The 17,127-nt window shown below is 38.1% G+C and overlaps 1 protein-coding gene across 1 annotated transcript; it reads left to right on the forward strand.

Moving 5' to 3' along the window:
- Positions 1-7,398: 7,398 nt before the first annotated feature.
- On the forward strand, positions 7,399-16,784 carry memo1 (mediator of cell motility 1). The gene is made up of 9 exons (XM_029449805.1): positions 7,399-7,865; positions 9,268-9,349; positions 9,427-9,495; positions 9,659-9,771; positions 10,207-10,318; positions 11,884-12,026; positions 13,241-13,317; positions 13,743-13,847; positions 14,282-16,784. Exons 1-9 carry the CDS (start codon positions 7,805-7,807, stop codon positions 14,411-14,413), a joined length of 894 nt encoding a protein of 297 aa, XP_029305665.1. The 5' UTR covers positions 7,399-7,804; the 3' UTR covers positions 14,414-16,784.
- The last annotated feature ends 343 nt before the right edge of the window (positions 16,785-17,127 follow it).

The following is a 17,127-nucleotide window of genomic DNA, read 5'->3' on the forward strand; positions in this document are numbered from 1 at the left end:
GTCCTTCATCACCTCGTTGACCCCACCATGCCAATGACAGGCAGTCCTAAATAAGGTAACTATTACAGGTGACTTTTGTAAATGTTAGATGTTACATATAGCATAAGTGTAACGTTAATTTATCAGTCTCTGCAGCTAAACTACAACAATGCTGTTCGTGAAGCTTTGACAATACCTGTTATAAACTATAATATGTGTATAATAGTGTTGTGGTTCACGCCACTAATGGAAACAGTGTAAGCAGGCCTACTGCTGCGGTGAGTTGCTTCATGTTTCTCGGAGGCGGCTGTGTCAGCCTCCGCATAGCTCTTAAATTAAGAGCCAGTAAGTGTTATATCAGCTACAATACACCTCTAATTTAGTTGTTTGCATGCAACAAGATGTTTGAGATTTATCAATGTACAATGAAAGGTTTGTATTAATTAAAATAAACATGCTCATGGCATATTCAACGACTTTTCATTCCTAATAAAAATAGCATTTTAAAACCCTGAATGTTGAACATGAAGCTTATTGATGATTGACTCAACATCCAGCCAAACATGTTATAATAAACTAGTCACTGCAGGTGTTCAGTGTTCAGTGATGTCATAAGCTGCCTTACAATAAAATCCAAAGGAGTGAACATTTCTCCTTAACCACTTTAAAGGATTGGATTTGTCATATCCCAGGGCTACAGAGTCCTATTTTAAGTATTAAAAGATTAATAATATACATGCTGAATATGATTAATAAATATAATAAAATGAAAACAAGTAAAAAAGGTTTTCTAAAAATCAACTGTTTAGATTTGAATTATTCAAGCTTTAATTTTATTCAACAGCGGTGCAGAGGCTTTTTGAACTCTCACAAGATGGATGAGCTCTGTGATTATTTAAGGTCACCGCATGTGCCTGAGGAAGACATACAGCGAATGGAGCAGGAGAAGGTAGTTTATAAAGGAAATGCTTAATTTTTACATTTTACAAATAAACTTTAATAAACCCTAAAGTTTGGAAGAGCTTTGTAAATAATATATATGCTGTTTTTTTGTTGTAGTGATTTTATTCACTTGACCTAAAAAAAAATCTTATAATATTTCTTAATTTTAGATTGATTCCAGTGTTGTACATCTCATGACATGTGACCAGCTGAAAGAGTATCTGCCATCCTATGGTGATCGACTGGCTGTTTTTGGATACCGACAGAAGAAAAAAGAACCCAGCAGCCGCAAGTCAAAGCTTTTTGAGCGACTTAAAGGAAAGCTCTCAAGAAACAAAGATGATCATGTGTCTGAGAGAGCGCATCAAACCCCTCCAAAGAGTGCTCAGAAGAATCAAAGGAAAATTTTAATTGGATGGATGGATGCATTTCAGAGAAGGGGAATTTGTGCAGGTACACTCCAAAAACCGTGGAGGAATAAAGAGTGTAAAAACAGAACCTTATTAAAAAGGCTGTGCACTTGTTTTTTCCAGATGGAAAAAATGCAGAGGGGAACCTTACTTAATTTTGACATTGATTTAACAGACTTTCAGTAGCATTCATTAGATGATAATATCACAGTCAGGGAACTGAATGAAAAGACAAAATTACCTCTTACATTTCTATTTAACAACCAAGACGAGAGACATTGCCTGTGACATAAATCTGGTGGAAGACTATAGTGATGCAACTGCTCAAGAAGGTGAAAAGATACATGACGAACCTTTAATATTTATCACTTGTCTGCAGACACATCTACAACAGACACTGTGGAGATAAATACTTCAGATGTCATTTTTCTTGGAAATGGCACAATTTCTGCAAATGCAAGCAGTGACAGTGTTTCCATTTACACCACAGTCAACTCCACTGATGCGTCTAGTTTGCCAGAACATGAAACATTGCTTCATGTTGGTGCTTTAGAGGATAGTGGCATTGTGACTTTCCACACAGAAAGCATCTCTCAGATGGAGTACTCCAGTCTTGACACCTTGCCTCTCTATGGAGCTGTCTTTGGAATCATCCATGCCTCCCTCCATGGATGTGTGGCAGAAACAAGCCACTCAGAGAGTAAGAGTGAAGAAAATTATTGTTCTTCATTGTGGACTGATTCTCAGAGAACCTATTCAAGTGTTTTCGGAGGAAAATGTCAAAGAGAATGACTCACTTCCAAGCTATTCTTCCTGATGGAACGCTTGTAAAGGCTGTGGATGATGGAGGTGTTAGATATAGTGTCAGAGTTTTGGAATGACTTTTATGAACAGTGCACTATGGGAAATGGCTTCAAAGTGCCATACCTACGTCATGATTTTGGTAAACAAGAATGGGAAAGTGTAGGCCGAATAATCACATTTGGCTGGCAAAAAGGGAAGAAGTGAGTGATCCTGCGGACATCTTTCTCAAGTATGTGTCCGAGCGAGTGATTTGAATCTTGTCGTTCAGATTTTGAAGGTGTGGACCAAGAAAAATCTGATCTGGCAAACCATAATGCTAGGCTGATCTACCGCCATGATCGTAAACTACTTGGTAACCACAAGCCAATGAAACAAAGGAGCTTCCAGGCAGAGATCGCAACTAGCCTTATTCTTCTGCATTCACACCTCCCAAGAGGGTTCGTGCTGGAGTTCCAGATGATGTTCGCGCGGACCAGGTTGCACACTGGCCTGTGAAATGTGACAAGCGGGGTCGTCGCAAATTCTGGAAAGTCAATGCGACCACCAACCTCTGTCAGAAATGTGATGTGCTTTGCTTCACTGAGGAAAGAAATTGCTTCAAATGTCTCCATTTGGCCGAGGCTAAACTGCCACACATGCTGGAAACAATGGTTCTGATAATACAAATGTTTATGTTTTTACACTTTTTTTAATGTGTTTTTATCAGGTTTACTACATAATTATGTTGCTCAGTTTTCTAAAAGCACAATAAGTTGTGAAAAAAGACCTTCCAGTATGAGGCAGTCTTATTTATTTTTATTCAGTTAGCTAATTTTTGTGTTCAGAAAAATTTGAAATGTTTTTTTTTTGTTAAACCTAAGAAGTAAAGTTACAATTTTGTGAAAATGCAAATAAAAAGACTAATCTTTGTTACCAAACATAAAGAGACTCTCAGGCTGATATATTTTTAAATGAAGAATAACTTTTCCATTATGCCCAAATGTATTTTGAAAACGATGTCAGAAATGTATTGTATGTGGTATATTTAGTCTTTTTTTATGTTCTTTAGGTAAAACGTGTGGATTTTTCATTTTTACCCAGTTCTTACACAAAGCCAATCTAAGGGCAACACATTACTTTGTTTGTGTCCATTTATTTTGTTAGAAATAACTGAAATTATTTGGTACATCTTTGATCTCAAACAGCCACACTTATATTTTCATTCATCACAGGTTAAAGCATATTATAATTCTGACAATTGCAATCAGTTTGTTTATTTCAATTTTACCTGGAATTTAACAGGAAACCGGAAACTAATATAACAATAATATGAAATATAAATTGTGACACTAGCCCAGGAAAGTTAATGATCTAGATCTAGTTCATCAGCTAGATCCATGTACAGGTTAATGGTTTCAAACACATTACGCGTGTCAAGGCAGAAGTGAACATTCTCCAGGTCCACAGAGTGCAAACACTCTCTGCCTCCGTACAGATGAGGGACTGCAGCAATATGGAGGGACGTCCATGGGGTGATCGTTAGTTATGGACTTGGCGGACTCTGTGGTTGTTCTAAGTCAATACAACCTCATTAAGTTCTTCCCAGGAGGCAAATAATATTCAGTCAACAAATATTGGGCATTGGTGAATACTGACTTTGTCAAGTCGTGGTTTGTTATATATGTGAGATTTATCTTCTAGTTATAATATGGTAGGTTGGCACAATCATATTACTAACTGTATAATGTACTGCAGCTGTGCAACTAATGTTATATCTTTAAAGCTATACAAATGTGGATAAACCTGTAAATAACAAGGGGCTTTTAGATTATTTTGTCATGCAAATTATTATACTGGACAACTCTGAATACCCACATTATTGTTTTTGCCAACCAGAAACAATGACTTATTCATTCTCACGCAGGAAGTTAATTTTTTACACATTAATTTGTGGCTTAAAAAAAATATTCAACTCATTCAACAGACTCTTTATTTCATAGTGTCATCTACCTGTATTGTTTGAAGAAAGCAGAATCAGGGACTTGTCCAAGAGGTTGTCTGAGAAGTAGCCATCTTCTCTCAGTTTGTCAAATAGGTCTATCCAAAACTGGACACACTCACTTTGCAAGGTCAGCCACCATCTTTCAATACAGGGGGAAGTAACCATGTGGGAGTCACTGGGTAAGGTACTGTGGCACTGTATCTTTTCTCATTTAATCCCATTTATTTTTCCATTTTACTTGCCACCCAAACGTAACACTTTGCTTTGCCACTTTCCCAGCATGGTCTAAGCGGGCTTTCATAGTTAGACGTTCTTCCTTGTACCCTTGTAGAAATGCCAAGTGATTCATCATTATCTGTTTGTATCTGAGGTTTAGATACATTTCAATGTACAATGAAACTTGTCTTTAACTGTCTGTGCATATGACAATCAATACCTTAACTTGACTCAAATGTCTTGTTTATTAATCAACTAATTGACAGTATTTCAATTAACTAATTTAAGCCTTACACACATTACTCTTTTGAGCATTTAGCACCGATTATAGCCTAACTATCAAGATTCTAATTAATTGGAGACAAAACCGTTTTGTTTTACCCCATGTAGAATATAAATATAAAAATAACGCATTGGAAGCTCAAGCTCTGATTTCTAAGTGATCTTATTGGTTAAATGTGTTTTAACGTGCATTCTGTGTGCACGTGATTGATAATTGAGTGTGGTATTTCAATGGCAGAGTTTGGCAAACAACACACAGTTTGGTTTTGAATAATGAGTGTGAATAAAGTGTGTTTTGGAACATCACATTTAGTTTAAAGGAGACAATGTGCTTATGGTTTAGCACAGGGGTGGGGAACGGCCCGCGAGTCCATTTGATCCGGCCCTCGAGGTCATTCATAAACACACGCAAAAAAATCAACAAGAAAAAAATAAAAATCTAGACAGCATTAGAAGGGCAATTGACTGTTTTTCATGGCCACGGTCAGGGTCCTTGAACACAACACAAGCGGAACGTGCCATCACGTGGTCACGTCATGTCAAAAAACTTCAATATTAAGCAAGACGGTCATTAACATCAGTGAACGCAACATGGAGAGTGTAAAACAGAGAGGTGGATGCAGAATGTCGCACTTTCCAGGAGAAATGGACGAACGATTATTTCTTTGAGGAAGTAAAAGGCCTGTGTGCCTAGTTTGTGTGGACAGGCTTGCGGTGAAACACGAAACATGTCAAACTGCACGAGCTGAAAGGACGAGTGTGTTTGGATAAAGTTAACGCTCTTCGGCGGAGTTTGGCCCAACAAGCAGCTCTCTGCAGAGCGGAATATACAGACATGGAAAGATAGAGAGGTAGACCACCACACCAAGAACAGACTATTCCACCACTGCTGTGCAATTATCACTGCCATGTGCAATATTCACTTTATTTTCTATCAACCACTTGGTACTTATATTATTTTTTATTCTATTTATTATTAATTATTGTGTACTGCCTTTTTACTTCATATGTTATTTTGCTGTGACAAGATACATTTCCCCGTTGTGGGACTAATAAAGGATTGTTGATTTCTGATAAAACAGAAAGATACATGGATAAAAAAGTTGCATTTAGCATAAAAGAAAAGTGAAATGAATGGTCTGTGTCTCAAAACATTTTTGCAGAGGTTATGAGTTCAATAATTAGTATGGCCCTCGAAGGATGTTGTAGAAAATAAAATGGCCCTTGACATGAAAAAGGTTCTGCACTTCTGGTTTAGCATATCTGGTCATTAGATGATACTTGAGTAAATGGTTTCAATAATTGTGCCACACGTACCGGTTTTTGTGTCTTGGCAATTGCAAAAAACTGTAATAGGCCACAAATAATGAAATTATTTTAATTCTAAAAATATAATCTGAAAATAATCTCTAGTAGCCTTAACCACACCTCTTAAAATGTTGTTCTCTATGCTTTATTTTAGTTAATTTCATATCCCTATTCACCAACTCACCTGTACCTGTGCTCAAAAGACATCCCAATCATATTCTGGATTATTAAATAATGAATTTACAATCAGAATATCAATAAATACAGATGCAAATAATAAGGGCTAGAAGAGTAGATATATTTCAATTTATTAATGTTATTTTAAACCTCTTTACATCATTAAATCACTTGAATATTTCTCAACCACTAAATATTTCTAAACCAATCAAATCACTAAAATAAAAGTAATTATATGGCAAATATTACATAAAGTAAATAGTAAACAAAGAAGGTAAAATAAGCAAGTATTTGAAACCATATACATGACATTCATTACATAGGTAACATCTTTTCTTATATATCTAGATTTAAATATTTCCATGCAAAAATAAGTAAAACAAAAGAAATATTAGTTTATTCTAAACTAGGGACGATATTGACCAGTCCTGCTTGGCCTCCCAGCAAATGTTTTAAAGAAGAATGCTTGATGTTAATACAGTTTTGTTGTCATCATTGTTGAATACTGTTATGGCCAATGTCAAATCTCTGTGAAGTAATTTGAATGATTTACAGGATTGAAAATTGTATTTTGTTGTATGTATTTGCTTGTTGAGATCACTTTTCTTAATAAATTCAGATTCACATCAGAGTGGAGCAATGCAGTATGCAGTATATCGTTGATTGCATGAGGTACAGGCGATCATTACAAATTGGGCCTTATTAGTTTGTTTGAAGGCTTTTGAAATGTTTAATATTTTTTATAACTCAGCCATGCCCACAAAATAGTGGTCTGGAATAACCCTCAAAACATCTAAACGTTCTGGAACAGATTTGCTTTGAATAATCAAACCCCAATTAATAATTTACATAATTATATGAATATATAGAAATGTGTTTCTATACAAAATGATATGACACATTGTAAAATGGGCCTTTCCCATCCTACATATTAGTTCAACTTATTGTATTGCAAAGATACCCAATTACAAAAGTCAAGGCATATGATAAACAGTAAATGTGTTCTTGGATGAGAAACTCTTTGCACTTTTCAACTGTCTTAAAACACTGAGATGATTGCACACAAGGTCTAAATACAGAAAACAAGGGTTTAGTTAGGCAGAGTCTTGTTATTCAATACAAAATAAATTGCATCATCTTTATGGTAATACCAAACAACCATTTTCAGAGATACATTTTTTGATTCCCATTTTTATCATCAGACATAATCTTTTCCACCAATCACTCTCTGGTGTCTAATCAAGTAACCAATCAAAAGACTCTGACGTCACCGTCATAACACTTACAGAGACGCCCCTTACCTGGCTCGACAGACAAACCAGTAATCCTCTGATTCTGACTGTGACAGCTGCCATATTTGTCATTGCTTTACTGGCTGTACGATATTTGCACATTACAAAGATTTTGTATTTTGTGCCTTTCCAAATTTGCATGATAATAACGCCAGACTGTCTAAAAGAACTGACGTTAGCTGCTTTCTCCGGCTAACTTATTAACCGGTAACAACACAACGGCCAGCTGACGGAAAACTGAGCTTGTTAGCCAGCTAGCGGTCTTTCCAGTCGAACTGCCCTTTGTCTTTACAAGCAAGTCAACTAGCTGGCATTATTTTTCCTCTTGGTTGGCTGACACCGGCTCCTGCAATTTTCATTTTTTTCGCCTGACAAAAGTTAAGCAAACCAAGATAGGCGGCTTGGGAACCAAGATGTCGAACCGAGTGGTGTGCAGAGAAGCAAGTCACGCCGGGAGCTGGTACTCTGCCTCGGGTAACTGTCAACATAGCACCGTCTGTGTTAGCAAGCTGCATGCTAGCTAGCTGTTTTTTTTTTTTTGTCAAGTTAGTCTGTTTTATTGGTTTAGTTGGCTTTTTATTTTGCTTAACCTTCATTATCTCGAGATCATAAACTATCGAATTAATGGCTTGTCACAGCAGACGGTGACTGCTAACATTTAGGGTTATAACGCTAATCCAGTTGATTAAAAGTCGACTAGCTAACATTAGCTTCTAGTGACTGCCTCATCTCTTGTTATCCCGTTTGGTGCATGGTTGGTTTGAGCCTATTCAGCAATTCTCCTCCTCGGACCGTCGATGGAAATCTTCCAAAACAAACAGACACATCAGCATTTCTGACAAGCAATACAATCTTTTTGACATAATAGTAGCTAACTTGGCTAATATTGCAGAACTTCCTGGCCTAGCTGCTATCCGGTTAAAATAAGACATTCCCCGAAACAGCTTGCCAGCAACATTTTAAGTTAAACTGCTGGTATTTTGTGGTCTGGTTGGTCTCTGACTCGCTTAGATTAGGGGCAGAAACACTCGCTGCCATGAAACAAAGGACTGGGAAGGGCAGTAAGAAAATGTAAAGTTCATGTTGCACCCCTTCCTCCATTTCACTAGCTACCTGCTAGTTTCTTGTTATTCAAACTCCAAAGCCTGCATGTTTATCTATTTTAAGCTTGCCTTACTTCATTGTTTGTAATAACTGTTTTCGACAGAACATACACTAACGATGTTTGTATTGCATATAAACAATACTATGTCCATAAAATACATCTGAAAGGCAGAACTAACGTTAATCTGCCCTGATCACCATGTTCTTGTTCGTTTTTACAAAACTAATTATACTTGTTTGTTTTTCCTGCAGACTTAATTATATAAATTAGTCAGCTATGATTGATTGATGTTGACACAACAGCTCTGGGCACTGGTAAAGACTAAGACTGGTAGTTTGTGTAGTTACACAGGCAGTTCCAGTTTAGACAGTTAGGCGAGTTCAAAATGTACCATAGCTTTATTGCTTATCCTGAAACAGAACACAGTATGGTAGGCTCTTTGACGGTGAAAGGTTGAGTGTTTACTTAAAACGTCCAGTTTATCATTCCAGTTGATCTACATTTCTCACCCAAAATAACATAACACTTATTGACAAGATTAAATTAAATCCCCTCAGGGATTATTACTGTGACATATTACCTTAATTTTTAGTGAGCTATGCTTTTAGCTTGGCTTTGTCTATTAAATCCTATTTACATTGTAGACCATTTGTGTTTTTGGTGCTAGCCTGCGATGTCATTCTTAGTCTTTTAAAAGAAATATATTTAGAGCTGGTCTCTTTAATCCAGTGATCTGAATTTATTTTTTTCTTGTTAATTCTCCCTTTTCAGGATCCCAGCTGAACGCACAACTCGAAGGCTGGCTGTCCAAAGCAGAGTCCACGATCAGACCTGCTAGAGCCATCATAGCGCCGTAAGCACACTTCGAATACAATCTGTCAAAAGGAATCTGGGATGCCTTCTTCTAATTTGACATGTTTTTATTTGCAGGCATGCAGGGTATACCTACTGTGGTGCTTGTGCAGCACATGCCTACAAGCAGGTTGATCCCTCTGTTACGTAAGTCATTCAGTTTTCATATCTATTGCTTGCATAAGAAAAGTCTTTGTATTATCTTAAATTTCCCCCCACAGATAGAACAGATGTTAGTTTAGATAGTAGTGTGCTGGTGGTGTGCCTTTTGTGAATAGAGTGAGTAAGATAAAATCCTGTTGCCCTTCAGTCGTAGGGTGTTCATCCTGGGACCTTCACACCATGTGCCCCTCTCCCGCTGTGCCCTGTCACCTGCAGAGATCTATAGAACACCTCTCTATGACCTGAGAATCGACCAGAAGGGTATTCACTGTTTTCACTCATGACATTGTGATTGTGACTTTTTTTGTGTGCGTGTTTGTCGTTCAATCTCAGATGTTAACACATGCTAACAGGTTTATTATTCAGGAAGGAACTTTATAGGTCATGTGAGGTAGTAACATTGCAGTTTAGGTTTGTTAAGTGTAGAATGTAGTCCAGCGTTGCGGGAGCTCCAATGCGCAGACCTCAAGCCATCTTGGGAGGTGATACACTTTTAATCATCCACCATGGACCAGACAGTTCCCTCACTATTAAGATAAAGGCTTTGTAAATGATGAGGTTTTTCTCAACTAGAGACTTATCAGGAGGATACCTACGGTAGTTTAAATGAGTGTGCGGCTCCAAAAATGACTTAATCACTAGACATGGTCATCATAACATGCACAAATTAAAGTGAAACTCACCTCTGTTTTACAGTTTATGCTGACCTCTGGAAAACTGGGTTGTTTGAGCGGATGAGTCTGCAGACAGATGAAGATGAGCACAGTATTGAAATGCACTTGCCTTACACTGCTAAAGCCATGGAGAGGTAATGCACATAGGAGAGGCATTCATTGAAACTAAAGAGTCAACATTATAAACGGACAGAGAAAAGGGTCTCGTGGATTGAAGCTTTTTCTTAAAGTTGCCCTGTGAACAAAATGTTTACATTCAGTGTTTCTCACCAAAACACATTGTGTGTCTCCTTGAGCTCTAACAAATGTGTTGAATGCATTTCCTTCCTCATAAAACAATTGCAATACGACGGTGTATTAGGGCCTTTGTAGATAAAAATAATAATAATTAAGGAGACTTTAAAGAGACATTGCTGTGAATTTGGAATTTTCAGAAGAAAACATACTGTTTTGGATGAGGTGACAGCAACTACAATAGACAGATCCAAGGATATCACATGTTCTACACTGTTGCACCTCCTCACTAACGTGTGCGTGTACCATTCCCTGTTAACCGGCATGCGTCTGTGGTGTGATGAGGTTAATCAAACCTTTCAAAGTGAACACTATTTTCCAGATTTCTTTTCCTCATAGATTTGTGACTTTAATCTCAGAAGTTCAAATCAAATTTATTTATATAGCCCAATATCACAAATTATACATTTGTCTCAGTGTGCTTTACAGACTGAACCGGATACGACACCCTCTGTCCTTAGACCCTCGCATCGCACAAGGAAAAACTTCCTAAAAGAAACCCCATAATTAAAGGGTGAAAAATGGAAGAAACCTCAGGGAGAGCAACTGAGGAGGGATCCCTCTCCCAGGACGGACAGACGTGCAATAGATGTCATGTGTACAGGATAAACAACATAGTACAAATACAACATTTGACAGAAATTATGTTGTTAAGTTCAGGGTTTTTTCTCACAAATTTATGACTGAGAATATTCAAGTTTTTTTTTATCCATAACTTTGTGAGTCGTTTCTCAGAATTTGTGGTAAAATGTACATGTGGTTTAGTGGCTCCGTCATTTTTATTTATTTCTTGCCTACAATGGCCCTAATACGCTGTCGTGTTTGCAAAGCCGATTTTTTAAAAGTACTGCATATCCTGCATTGTTTACATCCATGTTAACTTGCTTGCAGTCTTCTTCCCTGCACATTGCAGCATATTTTGTCATGTTATAGTCACGTGTAGATCAGTGGAAATAATGTGAGACCATTGGCAGGAATGTGTAGTTCTGCTCATTCTTTTTATTGCCGTTCTTTACACACTGGAAACCAGAATCACGTTGTTTTAGGGACACATGGAAAGTGTGATTTGCATAATTGATAAAGCCTTCTGTTAGGTTTGGCAGGAGTTGGAGGCATTTTTTCTGGTTCAGAAAAGCAGGGATCAGGTAGTATGAAGTGAACCAAGCAAATTAACTAAAACCTGCAGGGTTGACGTAACGTAGGTGTTGTAAATACAATAGGGTACAAAGGTGCAACTCACCAGTAGGTTGGCAGTTTCCCATTAGTTTTCAATGATGGATGCTCTTTTAGAAAATAAAACCATTAATGCAGATTTTATTTCCACCCATGCCCATGGGACAGAACTTTTGACAGTGAGGTGCAGTTATTGTACTCAAGTTTTTAATTTAATAATGTGATGTTGCAGCCACAAAGACGAGTTTAGCATCGTGCCTGTGCTTGTGGGTGCCCTGAGTGAATCCAAGGAGCAGGAATATGGGAAGCTGCTCAGCAAGTACCTGGCAGACCCTTCCAACCTTTTCATTATCTCATCCGACTTCTGCCACTGGGGTAGGTACAGACAAATTAAAGCACTGAAAATCACATTCTCATTCTATGAGTGTATTCTACCATTAAAAGTATAATTTGTTATCTGAAGATTAATTCGGTCTAAATGTCATACCTGTGAAATGTCTGTATCTGATGTCCATTTCATTAGTGGATTCTATGTTTGGACTTGGGATAAGAGATATTAGTTTTTAGCTTAGATAAATGCAATTTTAAATTGGGGTCTCTTTGTATATCTAAGTCTATTTTAAATGTTGCGGCCTAGTTAATATTGACGTCAGATATTTGAACATCAAACAAAATAATTCTGTGTTTTTAAAGGTTCAACGTGTAATTCCAAGCCACAAACAAATGGGGGGCAGTATTTCAATGTATACACTGGGTCCATACAATCTCTAATGTTCATATTTTAGTTGTAGTAGTTTGTCATATTTATTGTATTCTTTATATTGTGGGTTTACTCCTGTGTAATGCTTGTCAGTCAGTCGGTCAGTGGACAAGAATACCAAAAGTCGACCAAACTGCTGAAACTCTGAGAGCCGATCAGAAAACACTGCTATATATAATCACGACTGTGCTTATCTATCTGTTTACTGGGGCACTAATGTTAACCGGGGTTGTAGTCTGTGTAATGTTACGTTAGTTTGTTTGTTGGACTAAGTCCAAAGTGACAAAAATTAGGAAACAGCCGCATATTCGTCTCATCTTCTTGGTGGCTGCGCAGCCAGGAGAGCAGCCCGCCGGGGGAGGGGAGAGGTCGGCCGAGTCGGCGCTCTGCACCCGCCTCCGTCAGACGGAGCCTCAGTTGGCAGCCCAAAAGACTCAGCCAGAACAAGCCCCAGCACCGACAGTCACAGCGGGCTGCTGGACCGGTGTAACGGCAGCAACAGGGAGTTTGCAGCCTATACTTCTTCTCCCTCTGGTCTGAGGCAGACTCGAGCTACAGTGTCTCACTATCACCCCTAGAGGACTAAGTGGTATTACAGACTGGATAGAGCGGAACTAGTCAGTTGGCATGCTGATTTCATTAGATACGTCTACAATACATTACGTCAACATTGTTACCGCTTCACATACTGTTGATAATGTTTGTTTTAATGTTTTAAGTTTAAATTCTGGCAGTATCTTACACACTGAACCTTTAATGACTGTTGCCTTTATGAACATGTGACGATGCTGGAAGGTCAATAAACTATAACATTATTTCTCTTTTGAAGGTCAACGGTTCCGCTACACATACTATGATGAATCTCAAGGGGAGATCTACCGGTCTATCGAGCATCTTGATAAAATGGTAACCACTGAGAAATATATGATTAAAAATTGAGATCGCTTGTGGAATACAATGTGGAAAGAAAGATTTGGATCATGAACAGCACACATGTTAATTAGACATTTGTCACAAGTGCCAGTCTCATAATCATAGTCATTTACAATATTTCATGTGCTCTTAATGTGACTATTTAAATACACCATGTTTCAGGAAGTTATAATACAGAAGATCAGAGAGGATATGGATATAGATTTCTCTTTTGTTGTCTTGTGATCATGAAGTTTCTTTTCTTGTGATAACTAAGCTTGTTTTCTTGAACACACAGCATACATAATTTACTGCCTTTGTATAGATAAAAAAAAAATCATTCAGTATTTATCAACCAACATAATTATATTGAGAAACAAAACAAATCGAAACATTACTTTTTTTCTCTGCTTGTGAAGGGGATGGGCATTATAGAAACTCTGGATCCCATGTCTTTCACCAACTACTTGAAGAAGTACCGCAACACCATCTGTGGGCGGCACCCGATTGGAGTGCTTCTAAATGTAAGTACCACAGAAGAAGAGCCTCGTCAGGTTTATCGTTATTTAACATTATGTAGGCATTTTGATGGGGGTTCAATTGACACGCCTGTACGCCAAGTTTTCCATCCTACCACATGTAGTTCATATTGTTAATTTAGAGCCCAAAACTCTACTTTTTGATACAACAAATACAACTTGATTTCAGACAGAGGTCAAATAAAGGAGATTCTAATTTCTAGCCTCTAACTGCTGATTTGTTGGCAGAAATGACAACTGTGGCAACATAAAAAATACCCAATTATATGTTTCCAGCTGACTCTCTATAGAGGATCCCTATCTAAATATATAAAACAGAGAACACAACAACAAACTAATTGGTTTGTTGGTTGGTTGTTGTGAGAATGAGACACTGTATCCTTTGTGCCTGACTAAGTGCTGATGTTGCTGTTTTGCAGGCTGTGGCTGAGCTGAGGAAGTCTGGTTTAGAAATGAACTTCTCTTTCCTGAACTACGCCCAATCAAGTGAGTGCAGGAACTGGCAGGACAGCTCCGTGAGTTACGCTGCCGGGGCCCTCATCGCTCATTGAGGTCAACTTCCGCAGGGGCCACCGCAGCGCCGCCGCCCTGCCCTTACTATGTATCGCCATAACCTTGAACCAGACATCCTCCCTCTCACCCCACCCCCAGATACGCCCACCCTTTGCAGGAAGGACCTAGACACTCAAAGCCAATACCGTCTTCTTTCTCCGTCTCTCACTCAGCTCTCCTCCACCTTTTCTCCACCCTCGTCTCAGTTTGAAGTGTGTCTCAGAGCTTTTGGTTGAAATATTTAGCTTGAAGTACAGTTTTGAGATTGTGTAGGCGGAAATGGTTTGAGGAGATGGGAAGAGTGCGTGTCATTTTGGCTCGGCGTAAGCTTTGGGAGGGGGAAATCTTATTTGGGTTTGTCCCAATTAGTTTTCCCCACAAAACTATAGATTTGTAAAAATGCAATCTTTACATTTGGGCTCTTGGCGATCGATGCTCATGTAATTTGCCTCAGAAAAGGAATGAAAATAAAACTGCAGATCTTAATGGAGCATATTGAAATTTTGCCAGATGAAAATGAAATGAGTGTTTTGACTGACTGCTTCAAGCTACATGCGACTTACACTTTGAAAACAGCGTCATAGGTAATTACTACCATCGCTCAACATATATTGTAGTTGCTAACAAAGGGCTGCACCCAACAAAGTTCACTAACTCCCTAATGTACAAAACCAAAAACATTATTACTCTTTTTATTACATTTTTATCTTTTATTCATATTTTATTCCTTTTTATTTCTCCCATTTTTTTTAGTAGTTTTATTAGATGTGAAAGTATTTACTCAAGTAGTGTGTAGATTTGAACAAAAGCAGTGTTGTCTGTTTGGCTCTAAATCCATCAACATGGTTTGCCCAATAAATTAGTGTGTGCAACACTGCTTCCAGATTCCAAGTCTATGCCTGTAGCATTATTGATATGTTGTGTGGGGGGCCAGACTCCAGTTGTGCTACAGAAATGTAATCAAAGCAGGATATTGTGTAGATTCCTCCAACACTGACACCTCTAGTGTCTGTTTACACTGCCACCTTGAATCTTTGCAGTTATTGACTTGTCAGGAGACTTGAAAATGTATTTTATTACACATTCAGTTCTGCCACCTGATCAAAGTGGAAAAGGTTCCAGATGATCTGCTTACATTGTTGGAAAGGTCATTAGGTCTGTTCACAAGGTAGTCATTTACTCTTTGTGATTTAAGAATGCCAAAGTAATTGGGAAGACATTAGTCATCCTTATTTAAAGGTTTTCTTTCCTTTGATGTTGCTTCCGTGTGTAGAACAATTCAAAATACCTCTCGAGGCAGCAGGAGCATCGATAAGACAAGGTTAGCTAAAACAAGTATTACATGGTCTGAGGTTCAAGATCAGCACAAAGGGTTAAGAATCTACCCAGAAAAGGGACACGCAGTATATTGCTCCCTTATTTATTTTGGAATCTATTAAAGAAAAAATATCAAGCACGAGGATACATACAAAATAAAATGTTTCTTTCTTTTTCAAAGTAATAGAATATGTATGTAGGTCAAATAGTTGCATGGATGATCAAAGGGCATACTAATGCATAAACCTGATGATTCATTGTGGCAGTATAGGCATTTAATGACTATATGATATCGGCAACACACGAAGACGTTTGATATTTTTATATCTCTGACTGACTTTCACTGATGCAGTCCTCTAACGTTGGTCCGCCCCTCTCCACACATCACATTTAGCACATTAAGCTACAATGTCTGGTTGAAACAAGTGTGCACAGACTGAAAGTCTGAAAACCTCTGACTCACTTAACCGCTGATGCTAATTTAAGGGAAACTAGTAAAGCATGACACACTGTGCTATTGTGCCTTTTATCACTGTTGCACATATAAATATAAAGTGTTTTCTCACTTTTACTCTTATTTTAGGATGTGTACTTTCAGTTTTCTTTCCTTCTACATGTACCCTCGCCTCGCCTCACCCCCCCCCCCCCCCCCCCCCCCCCCCAGCACTCCAGGAGTGTGTGACCTGTCCCCTCATCTGTGGCTCTAAAATGGCACCAACTGTTATCTTCTTTCTCCATCAGGGAGTGGTGTTTCTTTTCGCCACCTCACCTCATTCCTGTAGAGACAAAAGGCTGAACCTCAACACTGTTCATTGTTTTGTTTATGGATCTTTGTTTGTGTTTTAGGAATGTTTTTTTTTTTGTATTATGTTTTTTTTTTTTCTTTTCTTAGAGAATGGGAACTTACACGTCACAAATCTAAAATATACTAGTTAAGTACTCCCTACATGGAGTTTTTTTGATCTCAGGTTCCACTGACAAAACATCCCAAAAGGCTCTTCAGATAAAGCCGTGGATTCATGTTACAAAACAAGTAAAATGTACTGAAAAGCACGTCTGCTCTGGTGTCTGGTTCTTCAAGTATTTACAATCACACAGAAATCTACTAACTTGGTATGTGCATTTCATTTTTTAATCACTGCCTTAAGATGTTTATTCCTCTGAAGTTGCAATTGTTTTTACAGTGGAGACTTTTAGAAATGTCACCAGCAGAGGGAGCAAGGTGGTTGGAGGAATGCAGTCAAATTGACACACAGTTCCTTCATATCAGAAACTAAAAAATCCAGATAGTATTGCATATTCTATGTATATACATTCAGTTGCACGTGTTTTAGTTAGCTAAACCTAATGCAGTCTAATATAGTCCTGTAATATAGACCTTCATAATGTTCCGTTG

This window comes from Cottoperca gobio, chromosome 15 (assembly GCF_900634415.1).
Source record: "Cottoperca gobio chromosome 15, fCotGob3.1, whole genome shotgun sequence".
In the NCBI taxonomy this organism is placed as follows: domain Eukaryota; kingdom Metazoa; phylum Chordata; class Actinopteri; order Perciformes; family Bovichtidae; genus Cottoperca; species Cottoperca gobio.